Source organism: Maylandia zebra, linkage group LG7 (genome assembly GCF_041146795.1).
Source record: "Maylandia zebra isolate NMK-2024a linkage group LG7, Mzebra_GT3a, whole genome shotgun sequence".
Classification (NCBI taxonomy): domain Eukaryota; kingdom Metazoa; phylum Chordata; class Actinopteri; order Cichliformes; family Cichlidae; genus Maylandia; species Maylandia zebra.
The window spans coordinates 8,009,979-8,026,699 of record NC_135173.1 but is presented as its reverse complement, the minus strand read 5'-3'; the positions used below and the strand labels follow the sequence as shown (position 1 = coordinate 8,026,699).

Here is a 16,721-nt window from a genome sequence, read left to right as displayed (position 1 = left end):
ATGAAGGCTACCTGGACACAATTTCGAAAAATACCTCACCCTATCCCAACTGGATTTGACCGCGTCAACTACTGGCACTCTCTGGACACGGCTTACACCTACCTGACACCTGTTGTCGGGCTTACGACAATAACCCCACGCCAGCGTGTGTCCCCCCGTCTTCGCTCAGGTGGAGTAAACCCTCAGAATCTACGGCCGATAGGTCGGGCACCCACATCGGCCGCTGAGCCACCTGTACCACTGAGATTAAGTCTTGTTAATGCACGATCGCTAGCAAATAAAACTTTTATTCTTAAGGACTTTTTTACCGATCGGGAGCTGGATCTAATGCTTTTAATGGAAACTTGGCAGAGAGTCGGTGAGTCCAGTTGTTTTACTGAACTTTTACTGCATGACTGTGAGTATCTTAATGTGCCGAGGATCACTGGGCGTGGTGGTGGAGTGGCAGCTGTTTTTAGGAAGAAGCTCTCTTGCAAACACCTCTTGACTGACTCATATTCTAGTTTTGAACTTCTGGCGTTTGAATTGGGGCATCCCCGCCCGACACTCGTTGCAGCTGTATACAGACCTCCAAAATACCACACGGATTTTACCCAAGACTTTTCTTTTTTTTTTTTTTTTTTTGGCCTGTCCCGTTTGGCTCTTTTGCCATCAGAATTGTTGTCTAAAGGCAAAGAAAGATGCCCAACGGATTTACTTTACCAAACTGACCATCCCAGCCTTGTCGTAATGGTCCATTTGATTCACCTTTTATTGTTTATTTTATTTTCACTTACTGAATACGGGACAGACTTGACTGGGGTAAAGAAGGGGAGAAAGAAAGAGGGAAAGAGAAACAGCTGAGAAGAGGGACGGGGGAGAAGGGCAAAAGACAAAACCCAACAGAACGGGCAGAGAAAAAAAAATGCATATATCAATCACCTGGATCACCTGCTGAGAAAGAAAAAAGAAAGCAAGCAGAAGAGAACAAGAGTAATAGAATAAACAACATCACAATGATATATGGGAATATGACAGTAAATACTAAATGTTAAACATTATTGTGCAGCACATAAGATCAACAGAACACAGTGTGCTTTGAGGTAGGAGCCAAAAAGGGTGTAGTTTGTGGGTGTGATCACCCGTGTGTACACCTGTGAGCATGGACGCGCTTGTTTTTTGTTTTTTAAAAGGTTCCTTCATGTAATAATCTGCTAGAGGGTGTGGGGGGGCCACAGCCCCGTCCTCCAGGGCGTGAAGCAGGTGTGGAGGAGATCAAAACTCCAGACATCCAGAGGCCCCCAGAACACAAGAGACCAAGGAAGACCAACAGAGGGGCAGCTGTGCCACTGTCCCGGAAAGAGCTGAGGAGAGTCACAGATGAGGGCTCACTCAGCAGCCGTGGAGCAGAAGCCAGGGGGAGTTGCAGTGACGCGCCCGTGAGCTCCGCCGGCAGCCAGCTGCGCCTGAGTGACCGAGCCCCAGGCCGAGAGGCCGGGGGCACCCCACCTCCGAAGTGGCCCGAGCGAGCCCCAGGCTCCAGGCCCCGATAAGCGGCCGTCAAGGAGTGAGCCGGTGTGTACCTGGACGCCCATCCCCGGACACAAAGAACCACCAACGCACCGATGTCTGAGGGGGTCCGCCACTGGCAGGGGAAGTGGTGGTAGGGGGAGATAGGCCTCCAAACCTTGGAGGGCCTGAGATGTCCCCAGAGAGGTGGCGCCTGACACCCAACCTGACATATACAGTGGGGCAAAAAAGTATTTAGTCAGCCACCGATTGTGCAAGTTCCCCCACCTAAAATGATGACAGAGGTCAGTAATTTGCACCAGAGGTACACTTCAACTGTGAGAGACAGAATGTGAAAAAAAAATCCATGACTCCACATGGTAGGATTTGTAAAGAATTTATTCGTAAATCAGGGTGGAAAATAAGTATTTGGTCAATAACAAAAATACAACTCAATACTTTGTAACATAACCTTTGTTGGCAATAACAGAGGTCAAACGTTTACTATAGGTCTTTACCAGGTTTGCACACACAGTAGCTGGTATTTTGGCCCATTCCTCCATGCAGATCTTCTCGAGAGCAGTGATGTTTTGGGGCTGTCGCCGAGCAACACGGACTTTCAACTCCCGCCACAGATTTTCTATGGGGTTGAGGTCTGGAGACTGGCTAGGCCACTCCAGGACTTTCAAATGCTTCTTACGGAGCCACTCCTTTGTTGCCCGGGCGGTGTGTTTTGGATCATTGTCATGTTGGAAGACCCAGCCTCGTTTCATCTTCAAAGTTCTCACTGATGGAAGGTGGTTTTGGCTCAAAATCTCACGATACATGGCCCCATTCATTCTGTCCTTAACACGGATCAGTCGTCCTGTCCCCTTGGCAGAAAAACAGCCCCATAGCATGATGTTTCCACCCCCATGCTTCACAGTAGGTATGGTGTTCTTGGGATGCAACTCAGTATTCTTCGTCCTCCAAACACGACGAGTTGAGTTTATAGCAAAAAGTTCTACTTTGGATTCATCTGACCACATGACATTCTCCCAATCCTCTGCTGTATCATCCATGTGCTCTCTGGCAAACTTCAGACGGGCCTGGACATGCACTGGCTTCAGCAGCGGAACACGTCTGGCACTGCGGGATTTGATTCCCTGCCGTTGTAGTGTGTTACTGATGGTGACCTTTGTTACTTTGGTCCCAGCTCTCTGCAGGTCATTCACCAGGTCCCCCCGTGTGGTTCTGGGATCTTTGCTCACCGTTCTCATGATCATTTTGACCCCACGGGATGAGATCTTGCGTGGAGCCCCAGATCGAGGGAGATTATCAGTGGTCTTGTATGTCTTCCATTTTCTGATGATTGCTCCCACAGTTGATTTTTTCACACCAAGCTGCTTGCCTATTGTAGATTCACTCTTCCCAGTCTGGTGCAGGTCTACAATACTTTTCCTGGTGTCCTTCGAAAGCTCTTTGGTCTTGGCCATGGCGGAGTTTGGAGTCTGACTGTTTGAGGCTGTGGACAGGTGTCTTTTATACAGATGATGAGTTCAAACTAGAGATGGCACGATACCACTTTTTTATGTCCGATACCGATACCGATATCATAAATTTGGATATCTGCCGATACCGATATGAATCCGATATAGTGTTTTTTAATCAACAAAACTGTTTTTTAAAATATCTTGCTGCATTTTGCAAGTCTGCAAGTTCATACTCAAGTTTAAAACAACAACTACACTAAAGCTATTCTGTTATACCTGTATACAAAAAAAATATTTCATAGTTCAGCAATACTGATCAATCTAATAAACTTAGACCTACACCATCCTCCCTATTCTGGTATTTTATGGTAAATGGCCTGTATTTGTATAGCGCTTTTCTAGTCCCTAAGGACCCCAAAGCGCTTTACACAACCTGTCATCCACCCATTCACACACTGGTGATGACAAGCTACATTGTAGCCACAGCCACCCTGGGGCGCACTGACAGAGGCGAGGCTGCCGGACACTGGCGCCACCGGGCCCTCTGACCACCACCAGTAGGCAACGGGTGAAGTGTCTTGCCCAAGGACACAACGACCGAGTCTGTCCAAGCCGGGGCTCGAACCGGCAACCTTCCGATTACAAGGCGAACTCCCAACTCTTGAGCCACGATCGCCCCTTAGCGTAAATATTAAGCAACCTAACTAATAGGGTTCCAACTCCCAGCAACAACAAAAATAAATAAATAAAAAATAAGGAACCACCCCTCACGCGCCACCTCATGATGCTTAATCGACGTAATCAACCTTAATTTGATGCAGTGTGAAAAAAAATGCACAGAAATCAATTATTTTTCAAGAAATATTAAATAGATTCAACATCTTTCTTCAACAAAATTGCAGACTGCACAGATGGTACCTTCCCAAAGTAAAAAGTACTATAGCTTACTAGGGTATATATATTAGACTTAATAGTCACTATGTACAGTAATTGACTTCTATTCATTTTACATCAAATTAAAACTTTGGGTGTCAGATAATTATTTATTAAAAGCTCGACATTTTAAATGAGAATAAGAAAGAAAAGTATGTCTTTGTGCCCCCTTTTCCCAGTTAATGCCCTATCGGCCCCCCTGGCTAAACTTTGCTAGATCCGCCCCTGCACAGTTACCAGCCGTCAGCTACGTAGAAAAAGATCCTGGTGTAGAAATTAATATTAAATAAATTCTAACAACAGCTTATCAAGCTTAAACGTGCTCCTGTTGTTCAGCCGCTGGTTTGCTCTTTCTGGCGCAAAGTGGACCAAAAACAAACGAGAGACAGACTCGCGACAGAAAAGCCGATCAGCTGATTTAAGCAGTTTCACGATTGAAGTAGCAGCCGGAGAGCGAGAGGCAGTCGCTTGTTAAGCTTAACATGGGAATGCTTTACAAACATTCAGAGATGGACTTACACACTTGCTTTACTTCTCTCGGGGATAACTTTGTCGGAGATGAAATGCCAGGTTGCTAGCGAAGCTCCACATGCTATCCAGACCACCGACAGGTCCTGCATGCCACAGCTGCTCTATCACGTGATGCATACGTTCTGAGGTGAGTTACGGCGTGTTGCAAGTTTTGTGAGGTGCTTTCGTGATATTTAATGGATCGGATTACATTTTTTATTTTTCTCCGATATCCGATCCAGTAATTTAGGTCAGTATCGGACCGATACCGATACGTAATATCGGATCGGTCCATCTCTAGTTCAAACAGGTGCCATTCATACAGGTAACGAGTGGGGGACAGAAAAGCGTCTTACAGAAGACGTTACAGGTCTGTGAGAGCCAGAGATTTTCCATGTTTGAGGTGACCAAATACTTATTTTCCACCCTGATTTACGAATAAATTCTTTACAAATTCTACCATGTGGATTCATGGATTTTTTTTTCACATTCTGTCTCTCACAGTTGAAGTGTACCTCTGGTGCAAATTACTGACCTCTGTCATCATTTTAAGTGGGGGAACTTGCACAATCGGTGGCTGACTAAATACTTTTTTGCCCCACTGTAGACACAGAAATACAGGCACACACAGATACAAACATCCATTCCCACCCTCATGCTCTCATATGCACTTACTCCACACTCAACCAACGTGGAGACAGACATAAAGAGACGTTGTACACACGATCACACTCCCCAAGCGTACTCTACAAACCGGGTCTAGGTGCCCCCGCCCCTGGAGGGGGGAACTGCACCCAGACCCAGGTGGTGTTTCCCTTTTCCCTGCGGTGGGGGGAGGCAGACCGCCCCGACTCCGCAGCAGCAGGAAGGCTCCACACTCCAGACCGCAGTCGGACGGCCAACTCCTCCTCCTAGTCCTAGCCCCCCTGCTCCAGCAGGTCGCAGAGAATGGGGGTGAGAGAAGACTCCAAACCTCCCTCCACCCGCTCATTGTAATGTTGATGCATGTGTGTTCTAAGGTGCATTTAAAACCCAGGAGGGCTTGGAGCTACCTGCCAGAGAGCAGCAGGTAAGCGCATGGTCCCTCCTGCTAGCCCTCAATGTCTACGTGTATTTAAAATTGAGAGGTGGGCAACGATGCCAGTGGTGGGGTGTACACCCTGATTACCCAAGACTTTTCAAACTTCTTAGCTGGAACTGTGCCAAGCTACAATCGAATCTTAATCGTTGGAGATTTTAATATTCATGTGTGTTGTACCTCTAATTCACTGGCCAGAGACTTTTTAAGCTTGATAGACTCCTTCAGTCTTGTTCAACTTGTGTCAGGGCCAACCCAGAAACAGGGTCATACATTGGATCTTGTGCTGTCTCTAGGGTTACCGGTCCTAAACATGGAAATATGTGATGCTGTTTTTTCTGATCACTGCCCTGTTGTGTTTGACATACTTTTATCTCTCCGCCATTTTACACCTCTTATTTCAACACGTCATTGTCATGTTTTTAACCCATCTACAACAGAACAATTTTCTATTGCTTTTAAAAAAGTTTTAACATCTCCCCTTGGCTTTTGTACCGAGGAAATGACAGTTAATTTCTATGATAAATGCAAAACTGTCCTTGATGAGGTCGCTCCTTTTAAAACTATAAGTTCGAAACCACGACCAGACCCATGGATAAATAAGGCCACTCGTTCAGCCAGATGAGAGTGCAGGAAGGCTGAACGTAAGTGGAAAAAAGATGGGCTGCAGGTGTCCTTTCTCATGTTGAGAGACAGTCTGTACAGGTATCAGGACATTGTTAAAGCAGAAAAGTCAAGGTTTCTTTCTAATGTTATTGAGAATAGCTCCAATAATCCTCGGGTTCTTTTTTCAATTATTGACTCTGCCCTGAATATTTCCCCAGCTTCTTGTATTAATAGTTCCTCAGACACCTGTGAAAGGTTCTTGCAGTTTTTTATCAATAAGATAAAACAGCTTCGATCTATGATCGCCCTGCCTTCACATGACGTGTCTAAAATATTCACCTGCTCTGCTGTTTTTGATCAGTTTGAGCCTGTGTGTCTTGATCAGGTGGAGGAAGTATGTAGTGGCACAAAGACATCATCGTGTCCAAATGACATTATTCCAACACATCTTCTAAAAAAGATTTTTAAGGTTGTCAGTTCTGACATTTTAGCTATTTTTATAGCAGCCTTAGCTCAGGTGTTGTGCCAGCCTGTTTTAAACATGCTGTTGTACAGCCTGTACTTAAAAAACCTAATCTTGACTCCTCCGTCCTCACTAACTTCAGGCCTATTTCAAAGCTCCCCTTCCTGTCGAAAATTTTGGAAAAGATTGTGTTTGTTCAGCTGCAATCTTTTCTAAATGGACACAATGTTCTCGAGCGGTTTCAGTCTGGTTTTAAAACTCTTCATAGCACAGAAACTGCACTTTTAAAAGTTCTTAATGATCTTTTATTAGCCACTGACTCAGGTGACTCAGCTGTACTTCTGCTTTTAGATCTGACCGCAGCCTTCGATACTGTTGACCACAGCATTTTAATCTCACGGTTGGAGCATTGTGGTGTAAAGGGCACCCCATTAGAGTGGTTCAGGTCATACCTGTCTGACAGGACCTTCTCTGTGAGTTTTGGCGATTTTATCTCTTCCTCAGCTCCCCTTACTTGTGGTGTTCCCCAGGGATCTATACTGGGGCCAATATTGTTCTCTATTTATATGCTGCCTTTAGGTCTAATTTTTAGAAAATATAACATTTGTTTTCATTCATATGCCGATGATACTCAGATCTATCTTCAATTGAAGGGAAACAGTCCTGCCTCACTAGAACCCTTACTTCAGTGTCTCGGTGAAGATAAATCCTGGATGGCCTCTAATTTCCTTAACTTCAATGAGAACAAAACCGAAGTGATCATTTTTGGACCAAGCAGCAATCCCAACACTTCTAATTTTAACCTGCACAGTCTTGAGCCTTTTGTCAAATCACATGCCAAAAATTTGGGGGTTATATTTGACAGCAATTTCACCTTTGAAAAACAAATTAGCTCAGTCGTACAGCGGTCTTTCTTCAAACTGAGGCTTTTATCTAAGGTGAGATCATTTTTATCTTTTAAAAACTTTGAACGAGCGATTCATGCTTTTATTATATCCCAGCTGGACTATTGTAACTCCTTATACGCTGGAGTCAGCCAGACCTGCCTGGCAAGGCTGCAGTTGGTACAGAATGCTGCAGCTCGTCTTCTGACACGTACTAAAAGATGTGAACACATTTCCCCGGTACTTGCCTCCCTTCATTGGCTCCCTGTCCGCTTCAGAATTAATTTTAAAATTTTATTGTTGACTTACAAAGCCCTGAATGGACAGGCTCCCGGGTATTTGTCTGACCTCTTGCAGACTTATACCCCCCTTAGATCTCTTAGATCAAGTGATCATTGCTTTTAGCTGTACCAAGGTCGAGGCTGGTTCATAGAGGTGATCGAGCATTTGCAGTCGTAGCGCCTAAGCTGCGGAATAATTTACCCCTATACATCAGACAGGCTCATACTGTCAATCTTTTTAAATCTTATCTTAAAACGCATTTTTATTTACTGGCTTTTAATACAGCATGAGAGTTATTTATTTCCACTGAAAAAGTAGAGTAACTGAGTACTGTTCATTTTTAGATATTTTAATTACAGTTACTTACAATGTACTTGTGTTACATTGTAAAATAATTAAACTCGCTGAATATCATTCTTTAATTTCAATAATTTATCTTCTAAAGGTAAAAATAAACTCTGCCGCTTTAACATCGCTGTAGTGCAGGTGCGCGTCATTGGGCTAGTGTTTCTAGATGTCAAGAAAGCATATGATATGTTATAGAAAAAAGCATTATTTTTTTGTGATCAACATTTTATTGATTTACAACGGGGGTTTGTGTGTGTGTGTGTGTGTGGGGGGGGGGGGGGCAGACATGTACAGTACAACTGTAAACTGCAGTAGCAAAGCAAACATTGGTCACAAGGCATGGGGACAGGAAAGAAAAAAAGAGAGAAGGATTATTGATTAAAATGAAACAGGTGGGGATCAAGGGTAAAATGTTTCAGTGGATAAGACATTTCTTACAGAAGTATTAGTGCTAGAAAGGGGAAAGAATTAAGTGCAAATTATCAAGTAGAATTTGTACCCCTTAAGGGAGTTAGTCTAGTTTTATAACAATGATCAATTATACTTTTAGCAATAAAAAAAAAGTCTGTGGGTGTCTCACCTTGCGCAGATAAATGTGTTATTTGGAAGAGGAGAAGAAATATAGGATGCATCAAAGCCAACTTACAGGAGGCATTACACAATGTAGAATCTTGGGCCTCAGAACTGGGCTTTAGATTTTCTTTATCCAAAACAAGGGGAATCATCTTTACATATAAGGAATACAGTCTTCATATTAATCTTAAATTATATGAGAATGCTATAGAAAGAAAAAATCATTTTAAATATTTGGGAATCTGCTTTAGCAGTAAACATATGCACAACAAGATGTAAAAGGATTTTAAATATATTTAGATGACTGAGGGCCAGAGAATGGGGTGCAGATAAAATGCCATTAAAGTCTATCCACACAGGGATAATCAGATCAATTCTTGATTATGGATCTACCATTTATGGTTCAGCTTTAAAGATTTTACTAAGGAAATTAGATACAATTCATCATCAAGCCTTAAGACTCCAATTTCTGTGTTACAGGCTGAGATCATGTCAACCTTGTCAAAAACAAAGAAAAACGAAACAGCTCAGTAGTTTGGTTGGATAATTCAGGATAAGTAAACAGAAACAGCTATAAGGAACATTATGATCCATCCCACCATTGCTATTTCTGTTGTTCCGCCATGGATCCTTGGACATGTTACTGCCTAGATAGCTACACAGTAAAGAGGTGGGTAAATATATAAAAAAGTGAATATTCAGTATATGTCAGAATCTTAACAGATGCTTATAAAACACTTGATATTAAGGTTATCTGTTGTTATTCCAGATTTAAATATTACGAAAAATGGAAGAATGACAGTTAATTTAGCAGTTTAAGCAGGAAAACTAATGGCAAATCTGATGGCACTAGATTGGGCAGAGGAAGTCAGAGTGAGGAAGGTTTCAATATGTTTAGATTCAAGTAGCACATTACCAACAAGTAGCACAATACAAATATTGCAGAGCAATCAAGTTAATGTGGGTTCCTGCACATATTGGCATAAAGGGAAAGCAGCTGGCTGACAAACTTTCTAAAAGTGTAGCAAAGAAAATCCAGATGATTGGTGTACCTGGATATAATGTCGAGGTACAACAATCACTTGCACATTACATGACTGTTTCCACTGTTGCAACTATAACTTAGTTACTGAACAGATTATAAAGTCATCTGCCTCCATCAGCCTCATCTTTATCTCTGTTATCTGATCATCATCATAATCAGACTGTACACAACTTTTCTAAACATTATTAACATAATCAATCCTCTCTCTCATGTTCATGTTTACTGTCGTTGAATAACACTCAACATACAAACGAGTTGTTGGAGATTAATGTGTTGATCAGCAAAGTACAACCTGCAGGAAGAGGGCACTTTTTACTCCTGACTGACTATTAAATATGTTTCCTGTACTGGACAGCCTGATCAGGATGCCCATACATGTAAAAACTTGGTCTGATCATAATAATTATGAACACTAAATTAACTAAACATATATTTTAAAACGAGGTAAATGAACTGCAGACATTTTATTAGGAACTGCAAATGCTCAGCTTGTTTATTCTCCAGAACAAAATGTGGAAGCATCACTGATGATCTGCTTGTATCCATGTTAGTGTTTAAAGTCCAACATCTCCCTCTAGTGGCCATATATAAACATGTGTGAGGATGGTGTTCATGTAAAATGTGAATCATAGTGTTCCAGTCAGTCATCAGTGTGTCTCTGCACAGCTGTAATTAAAATGTGTTCAGAGGGCCTCAGTGTCTGAATGGTTCCAGTTCAGCTCCATAACAGCAGCGTCCCTGGTTTGATTCCTGTGTTTCAGCTCATATCTGCCTCTCTCACTGAGGGGGACGTCCACTACATGGACATGGATTTGTTCATCAACCAAACTACAGATCACTGAGAGCAGAGGACATTTAATTTTTATGATTTATTTTAATCTGAGGGAACTGATAACTGTAAAAAGGCAATTTTAATCACCTTTTTCTTATTTTAGAATTTAGTACCCACTCACTGTCTTTGAACCAACAGAAGGACCACAGACTCAGAGGAAGAGGGCGGGCATTACTTGGTGTCAGTGACAGAAATGAAAAAAAGCTCAAATGAGTGAGAAGGACGATGAAGGAAACATCTGTGCTGTGTCTGCTCTGTAAGTAGAATCTCTGTGTTTGTTTGAATTCTTGTACTTTGACTGTCTGCTCTCCTGATAACTGATGATGGAGGAGAAGACATGAAAAACAAATCAGGCTGAATTCAAGTTCAAACACCACGAGGACCAACTGCAGGTCTGAACTGACTCTTTATCTTTGCTCAGGAGTCGAGGAAACACAGCAGGCAGTGAAAAGCTCAAATCATTCACTCATTATATCAACACAGCTGCACAGTGGACACATGACTTTACTGTGTTATTGAAATGCAGTGGGTATTTTGCTTATACTGACCCAATTTTGAGATAACTATAATAAGAAGGAAATATGTCTGTGAAGGTTCTCAGTCATCCAGGTCATCGTAGTCAAAGGAGCTTGCAAAGAAAAGCGTCTGGACTTCTTTAAGTTGCTTGAAGACGTTTCACCTCTCATTCGAGAAGCTTCTTCAGTTCTAAGGTCAAATGGTGGAGAGTCCCAGATTAAGAAGGAAACATTTTTTGTATTTTATTCCAAGCATTTACAGAGTCCAAAGAGTCCAAAGATATTCCTTGAGCTCTATTTTTTTATTTATTGCATTTCATTTTTGAAACAGTTTCCTATTTTCTGATGTCAGAATTTTATTTTCTCCCTCAAGGGAAGACGTAGGTAATCAGTTCACTTAATTTGTTTGTCCATGTCTGGCTGTCCATGTCAGCCAAATGGCTGCTCTCTGGGAGTTTAAGTGCTAAAAACTGAACATCCACAATTTTAAATATATCACTGAGTTGCTTTAATTTCAGTAAAGATTTCTGTCAAGGTCACACCCAACGTAAAAAACAAAACTGTATACTGCAAACAATTTCTTTCTTTTTTCTGTTATATTTTTTTAATTGTTTTTAAAAGCATCATCTTTAAACTTGACATCTATATAGTAGCCCTTGGAATGAGTTACCAAGGCTGGCCAAACATTTGACCCTCATTGTTAGGGCCCAAGCTCAAAAATGCAATGAACCATGTTGATTAATATAGAAAGAGCATGGAGGGAGCTTTGAAACAAAACTTTGAAACTAAATATACATATTTTTTAGTACAATGCCATATGGTGTCACAATAATGCCATAAAGTTTCACTCACAAACTGCATGAATATGTCTTAAAATGTAAAGTTTTCACAAATCATAATTTCAGTCAATTCTGCTACTCATCTAGATAATAAAATACACCATTTTAGTAGGTAAGGCATCAAGGACATTGGCCAAAGGTCAGCCTACAGTGTTATTAAAGCACGTTATAACATGTTGTAATACAAAATGTCATAAAATATCCACATTTTAGTTTAGCCCTTTCACTATGCTTGGAGTTGTACTCTGAATGCTCTTACTGAAACATGCTGGCGACATCAAAGAGAAAATGAGCAGATATATCAGGGAGGCGAGTTTGTGTATTTGTCAGCTGTTTGTGTGGAGTTGTTCTTTATGTTCACCTCAAATCAACCTGAGTGTCATTTCTCTTTAGTTCTGATCTCACTGCTGAGCTGCACAACAAACCAAGGTCAGTAACCTTCTTCTGTCACAGTTTAAACCTGAGAAATGCTCACTGATATGACCTGATTGGGTTCATGTTTCAGAATGGTGCTTGCATACAAAACTGAAACAAGTGAATAAGCAAAATACATTTCACAACCATAATAGTTAGGAGAAAATTGCTGTAAAGCAGAGAATTGATTTTTCATTTTAACCCTCACAGCTCGTCTGACTGTGAGTCCCAGCAGCTCTCAGTTCTTTGAATATGACTTTGTGTCTCTGAGCTGTGAGGAGAACGACGGCTCTGCTGGATGGACTCTGAGGAGAAACACAAGCACAGAAACCAGAGCTGAATGTGAGGAGTGGGGAACGCCAACTAGTTTAGTTCATCCTTCCTGCATTGTCACTTACATCATCCTATTAGACAGTGGAGTTTACTGGTGTGAGTCCAGAGAGGGTCCCATCAGTAACATGGTTAACCTGACAGTCACTGGTAAGCTGAGTGTGTGGAGTTAGTGTTGATGAAGCTGTGTGTAAATGGATGAAATGCTGTAGTTTGTCTCTGTGTTGAGGTGGATCAGTGATCCTGCAGAGTCCTGTCCTCCCTGTGATGGAGGGAGATGACGTCACTCTGCTCTGTAAAACAAAGACCACTCCCTCCAACCTCACAGCTGCTTTCTATAAAGATGGCTCCCTCATCAGGAAGCAGCCTACAGGTCACATGACCATCCAGCATGTTTCCAGGTCTGATGAAGGCCTCTACAAGTGTGACATCAGCGGTCATGGAGAGTCTCCATCCAGCTGGATCACTGTCACAGGTGACACACTCACCTGTCTGTGTTTCTGCAGCTTTCAACATTCACAATGTGACGACAACTTAATGACTGTGTTTGCTTTATTTTAGGGGAACACACCACCACACCTCCACCTACATCCACACCTCCACCTACATCCACCTCTCCTCCTGGTTCCACCTTCATCACTCTTCCTCCTGTTCTCTCTGTGTTGACATGTGTTGGATCAGTCTGTGTTGTGGTTCTACTGGTGTTACTGGTTCTGCTGGTGAGACAGTGTGTTCACAGAAAACCTGAAGGTGAGACTCAGACTTCCTGATCTTACAAGATTGGGTTTGCTGAATGATTTAAAAAAAAATAATATTTTTACTTTGTTGGATTGACATTCTTTTCCCATTGAAGTAATTGCACATTGTTGAAAATTACAAACATAGAAATGGGTTCCAAAATAATTTCTTCATGCAAGTAAGAGTAATGACAGTTGTTAAATTTTATTATTTCAGCTATACAACAAGAAGCTGCAAATGATAACTCCACAGGCATCACATATAGTGACATCATATCATCACAACATCACCAAAGGGCAATCAAACAACTCAGAGGTAAAATTGTGTCTTTCTGTCACATAATATGGGTGGTAGTTGTGAAATAATTGTTTCTGCCGACCTTGTGAAGATAGATATGGGAACCATAAAGATGCTGCTAGGAAAGCTTTAACTGCCAATTACCTGCAGAGGAAAAGGTAAGTCCTGAGTAGGTCTGATCTGGGCAATTAATAGCTATGCCTTGCCGGGATAATAAACTGGCAAAGAAGGTGATAGAAGCCACTGACATCAAGGCAAGAAAGCTCCTGAACATGCATGGAGGTTTCACCCCAAATCCTGAGACTCTATGCTAAGAGGAAGGAAAGAGGGAGGAAAGGAAGGACTAGTGAGTGTCCGAATGAGACAACAAACATCCATGAGTTGTTATTATATAAAATTTTAGTTAATATGAAATGTATAGATAGACATGCTGAACAGACTAAATGTCTTTTTGATATAATGATTTATTTTGTCTTCTCTAAAGTCCGCATTGTAAAACCAAAGAAGCAACTTCCTGTTGCACCAGTTAGCGTGACCATGTTTCTCACTGCTGTGCGTTGCGGTTTGGTTAAAATAATTCTTGGTGAAGTGCAACATTTTGCATTACCAGAAGATAGCAGCTTTGTAGTTGTTGACCTTTTTCACACTTGACCTCTTTCTAGTCAACTGTTGTTTCACAGCAGAGTTTTAAGGAATTAGCAAAAACATAAAAAAGTCTATCATTTCATTGCAGTTGTTGTTGTTGAACTAATTTACATGTTTTATTCAGCAGACATTGATACAGCTGTGGTGTACTCAGCAGTGAGAACTGAAGATGTCACTTATGGACAAATAGCCATCAACCAAAAGACGATCAGAGGTACAGCTGCTCTTTGTCTTTAAGTCTGAACAGAGTAAAACCCAAAAGAGTAAATGTCCTCACGTTTCCATTCTAATTTAGAAGTCTCATTCATTTGGCAGTCTCAGATAGGACCACATATGTGGTCCAAAGTTTTGTTTCTGCACTAATAATTACTGTCATTGAGTAGGGATGTCAGACAGGCAAGCTAAACCAACAATCCAGAATACTAGGCTGTTGAATACTGTGTAACACTGGGTAGAACACTACAACTAAAAAAATATAAACCATTTGGTGCAGTCCATCAAAGAATGAACTGTTTAGATATTACATGTTCAATTCAATGTAATTCAATTCAATGTTATATACACAGTGCCAGATGACAACAGTTGCCTGAAGGCACTTTATATTGTAAGGTAAAGATTCTCCAACAAACAGAGAAAACCTCAACAATCAGATGACCCCCTATGATCAAGCGCTTTGGTGACAGTGCGAAGAAAAACTTTGAACAGGAGTTTTAACATCTGGCAGAAGAAAGCTCAGGGAGCGGCAGCCATCTGCAGTAACCAGCTGGGGGTGAGGAGAGGAAGACAGGACAAAGACACACAAAATACAAACCACGTGGTTGTGGTTCCACCACCACCAAATATGAAAGTCAGGCGAGCAGAAACCCAAACGTGTACAGCAACATGAGAGCAAGTGTGGGATGCTCAGAGAGCAGCTACTATTTATAACCTTACCACATAATGGAACTGGCCACCAAACAAGCAATTAGTTATGAAATACTGAACAAAAAATTTATTCTCCCACAAATCTGTGGGTTCTAGGCTTGTTTTGTGAATTTTATGATTGATTAAGACACAGGTAAAGTCGTAGTAAAACTTTAAACCAGAGCCAGGCATCGTCTATTATTCACTGAAGTAGTCCACCAGTCCAACCACTGACGTCCAGCTGCTGGTCTCTAACTGGTCCCCCCTGCACCTCAGACCAGAGGACATCCATATGTTGACTATTTTTATATGCTTCATATATTTTTTCTAACCAAATTATACTCAAACTTTAAGAGAAAACACATATTTTTTGAATTTTTTTTTAAATGCAATTGGTCATTTAGAAATGTAAGTACATTTTTGACACTAATACCTTTAATAGTATTTGATATCTTTGCATTATTAAAAACAAACAAACAAAGAAAAAAGTTTTGTTGTGACACTTTTGTTGTGTAGTTCTGTGGGTTTCACTGAGGTGTCAATGGAAAATTTAACTTGTTTACTTGTGGCTAACTGATGCACATCTCTCTTCACTGCAGGAAACAAACACGATACAGGAAACAGGCATCATTTGATACTGTGAACTGCACAGCAGAGCTTCAATGCAGGGTGTGTCTGTTTGAGACTGAAACACTTTATGTCCTTGGATACTCAGAACCCAACTAGCAGCAGGTGACATGGTGCAAATGTTCATGAAGTGTTTAATCTTGTATAAAATGTGAGAAATGTCCTGTAGTTTCAACATTAATTTTTGCCATTTTTCTCATTTTGTAATGTAATGTAATGTTTTGAAATGGCATAGATTCAACCACAGATCACCCTGCATGAGCCACATGTCAGGTGTGGTCAAACCTGTGTCATAACTGAGAAACAAGTTTCAAACTGATTCAGATTAGGCCCGTTTTGTCTTGGTACTCCCTTTTATTAGCAAGATGAATTTCTATTTAATATGAGGGCGATTTAAAAAAAAAAGAAAAGCAGACTGAATGTATCAAATGTTATTTTTTGATATTTAATTTAGTCTTTTCTAGAGTCTTGAATGTAAAACCAAAACAGCAACTTCACTACAGTATGTTCTACTCAAGGTTTCATGCTGTGAGAACATGTTTGCTTTGTGCTTTGTGGTGAAGTGCATCAGTTTGTAGAAACGGAAAATAAAAGCTCTGTGGTCGTTCACCTTTTTTGCACAAACACCCACGGGTTCATTCTGGTCAACTGTTTGTTCACAACAGAAGTCTTAAGCAGTGGAAAAAAATAACCCTAAGGTGTACAGTACTATTACAGTTTCTCCTGTGAAAGTAAGTTACATGATTCATTCTGCAGACACTGATCCGGCTGCAGTGTATTCAGCTGTGAGAACAGAAGAAGTCAGTCATGGACAATTAGCCATCAGACCAGAGGTACAGCTGCTCAACTAAGCAGTTTACAGTCTTTAATATAAGCTAAACACTTCCTCACTCAAGCTC

General features: G+C 41.3%; 1 protein-coding gene across 1 annotated transcript; it reads left to right on the top strand.

Annotated features, from left to right (window-relative positions):
* Positions 1-13,961, top strand: LOC143419745 (uncharacterized). Its single transcript, XM_076887106.1, has 6 exons — positions 1-202; positions 12,493-12,762; positions 12,842-13,087; positions 13,174-13,362; positions 13,567-13,665; positions 13,843-13,961. The coding sequence occupies exons 1-6, from the start codon at positions 1-3 to the stop codon at positions 13,959-13,961; spliced, it is 1,125 nt and encodes a 374-aa protein (XP_076743221.1).
* The last annotated feature ends 2,760 nt before the right edge of the window (positions 13,962-16,721 follow it).

Coding starts and splice junctions, on each gene's coding strand:
- LOC143419745 (XM_076887106.1), top strand. CDS start 1: ATGAAGGCTACCTGGACACAATTTCGAAAAATACCTCACCCTATCCCA. Junction 12,763..12,841: donor GGTTAACCTGACAGTCACTG/GTAAGCTGAGTG, acceptor CTCTGTGTTGAG/GTGGATCAGTGATCCTGCAG. Junction 13,088..13,173: donor CAGCTGGATCACTGTCACAG/GTGACACACTCA, acceptor GCTTTATTTTAG/GGGAACACACCACCACACCT.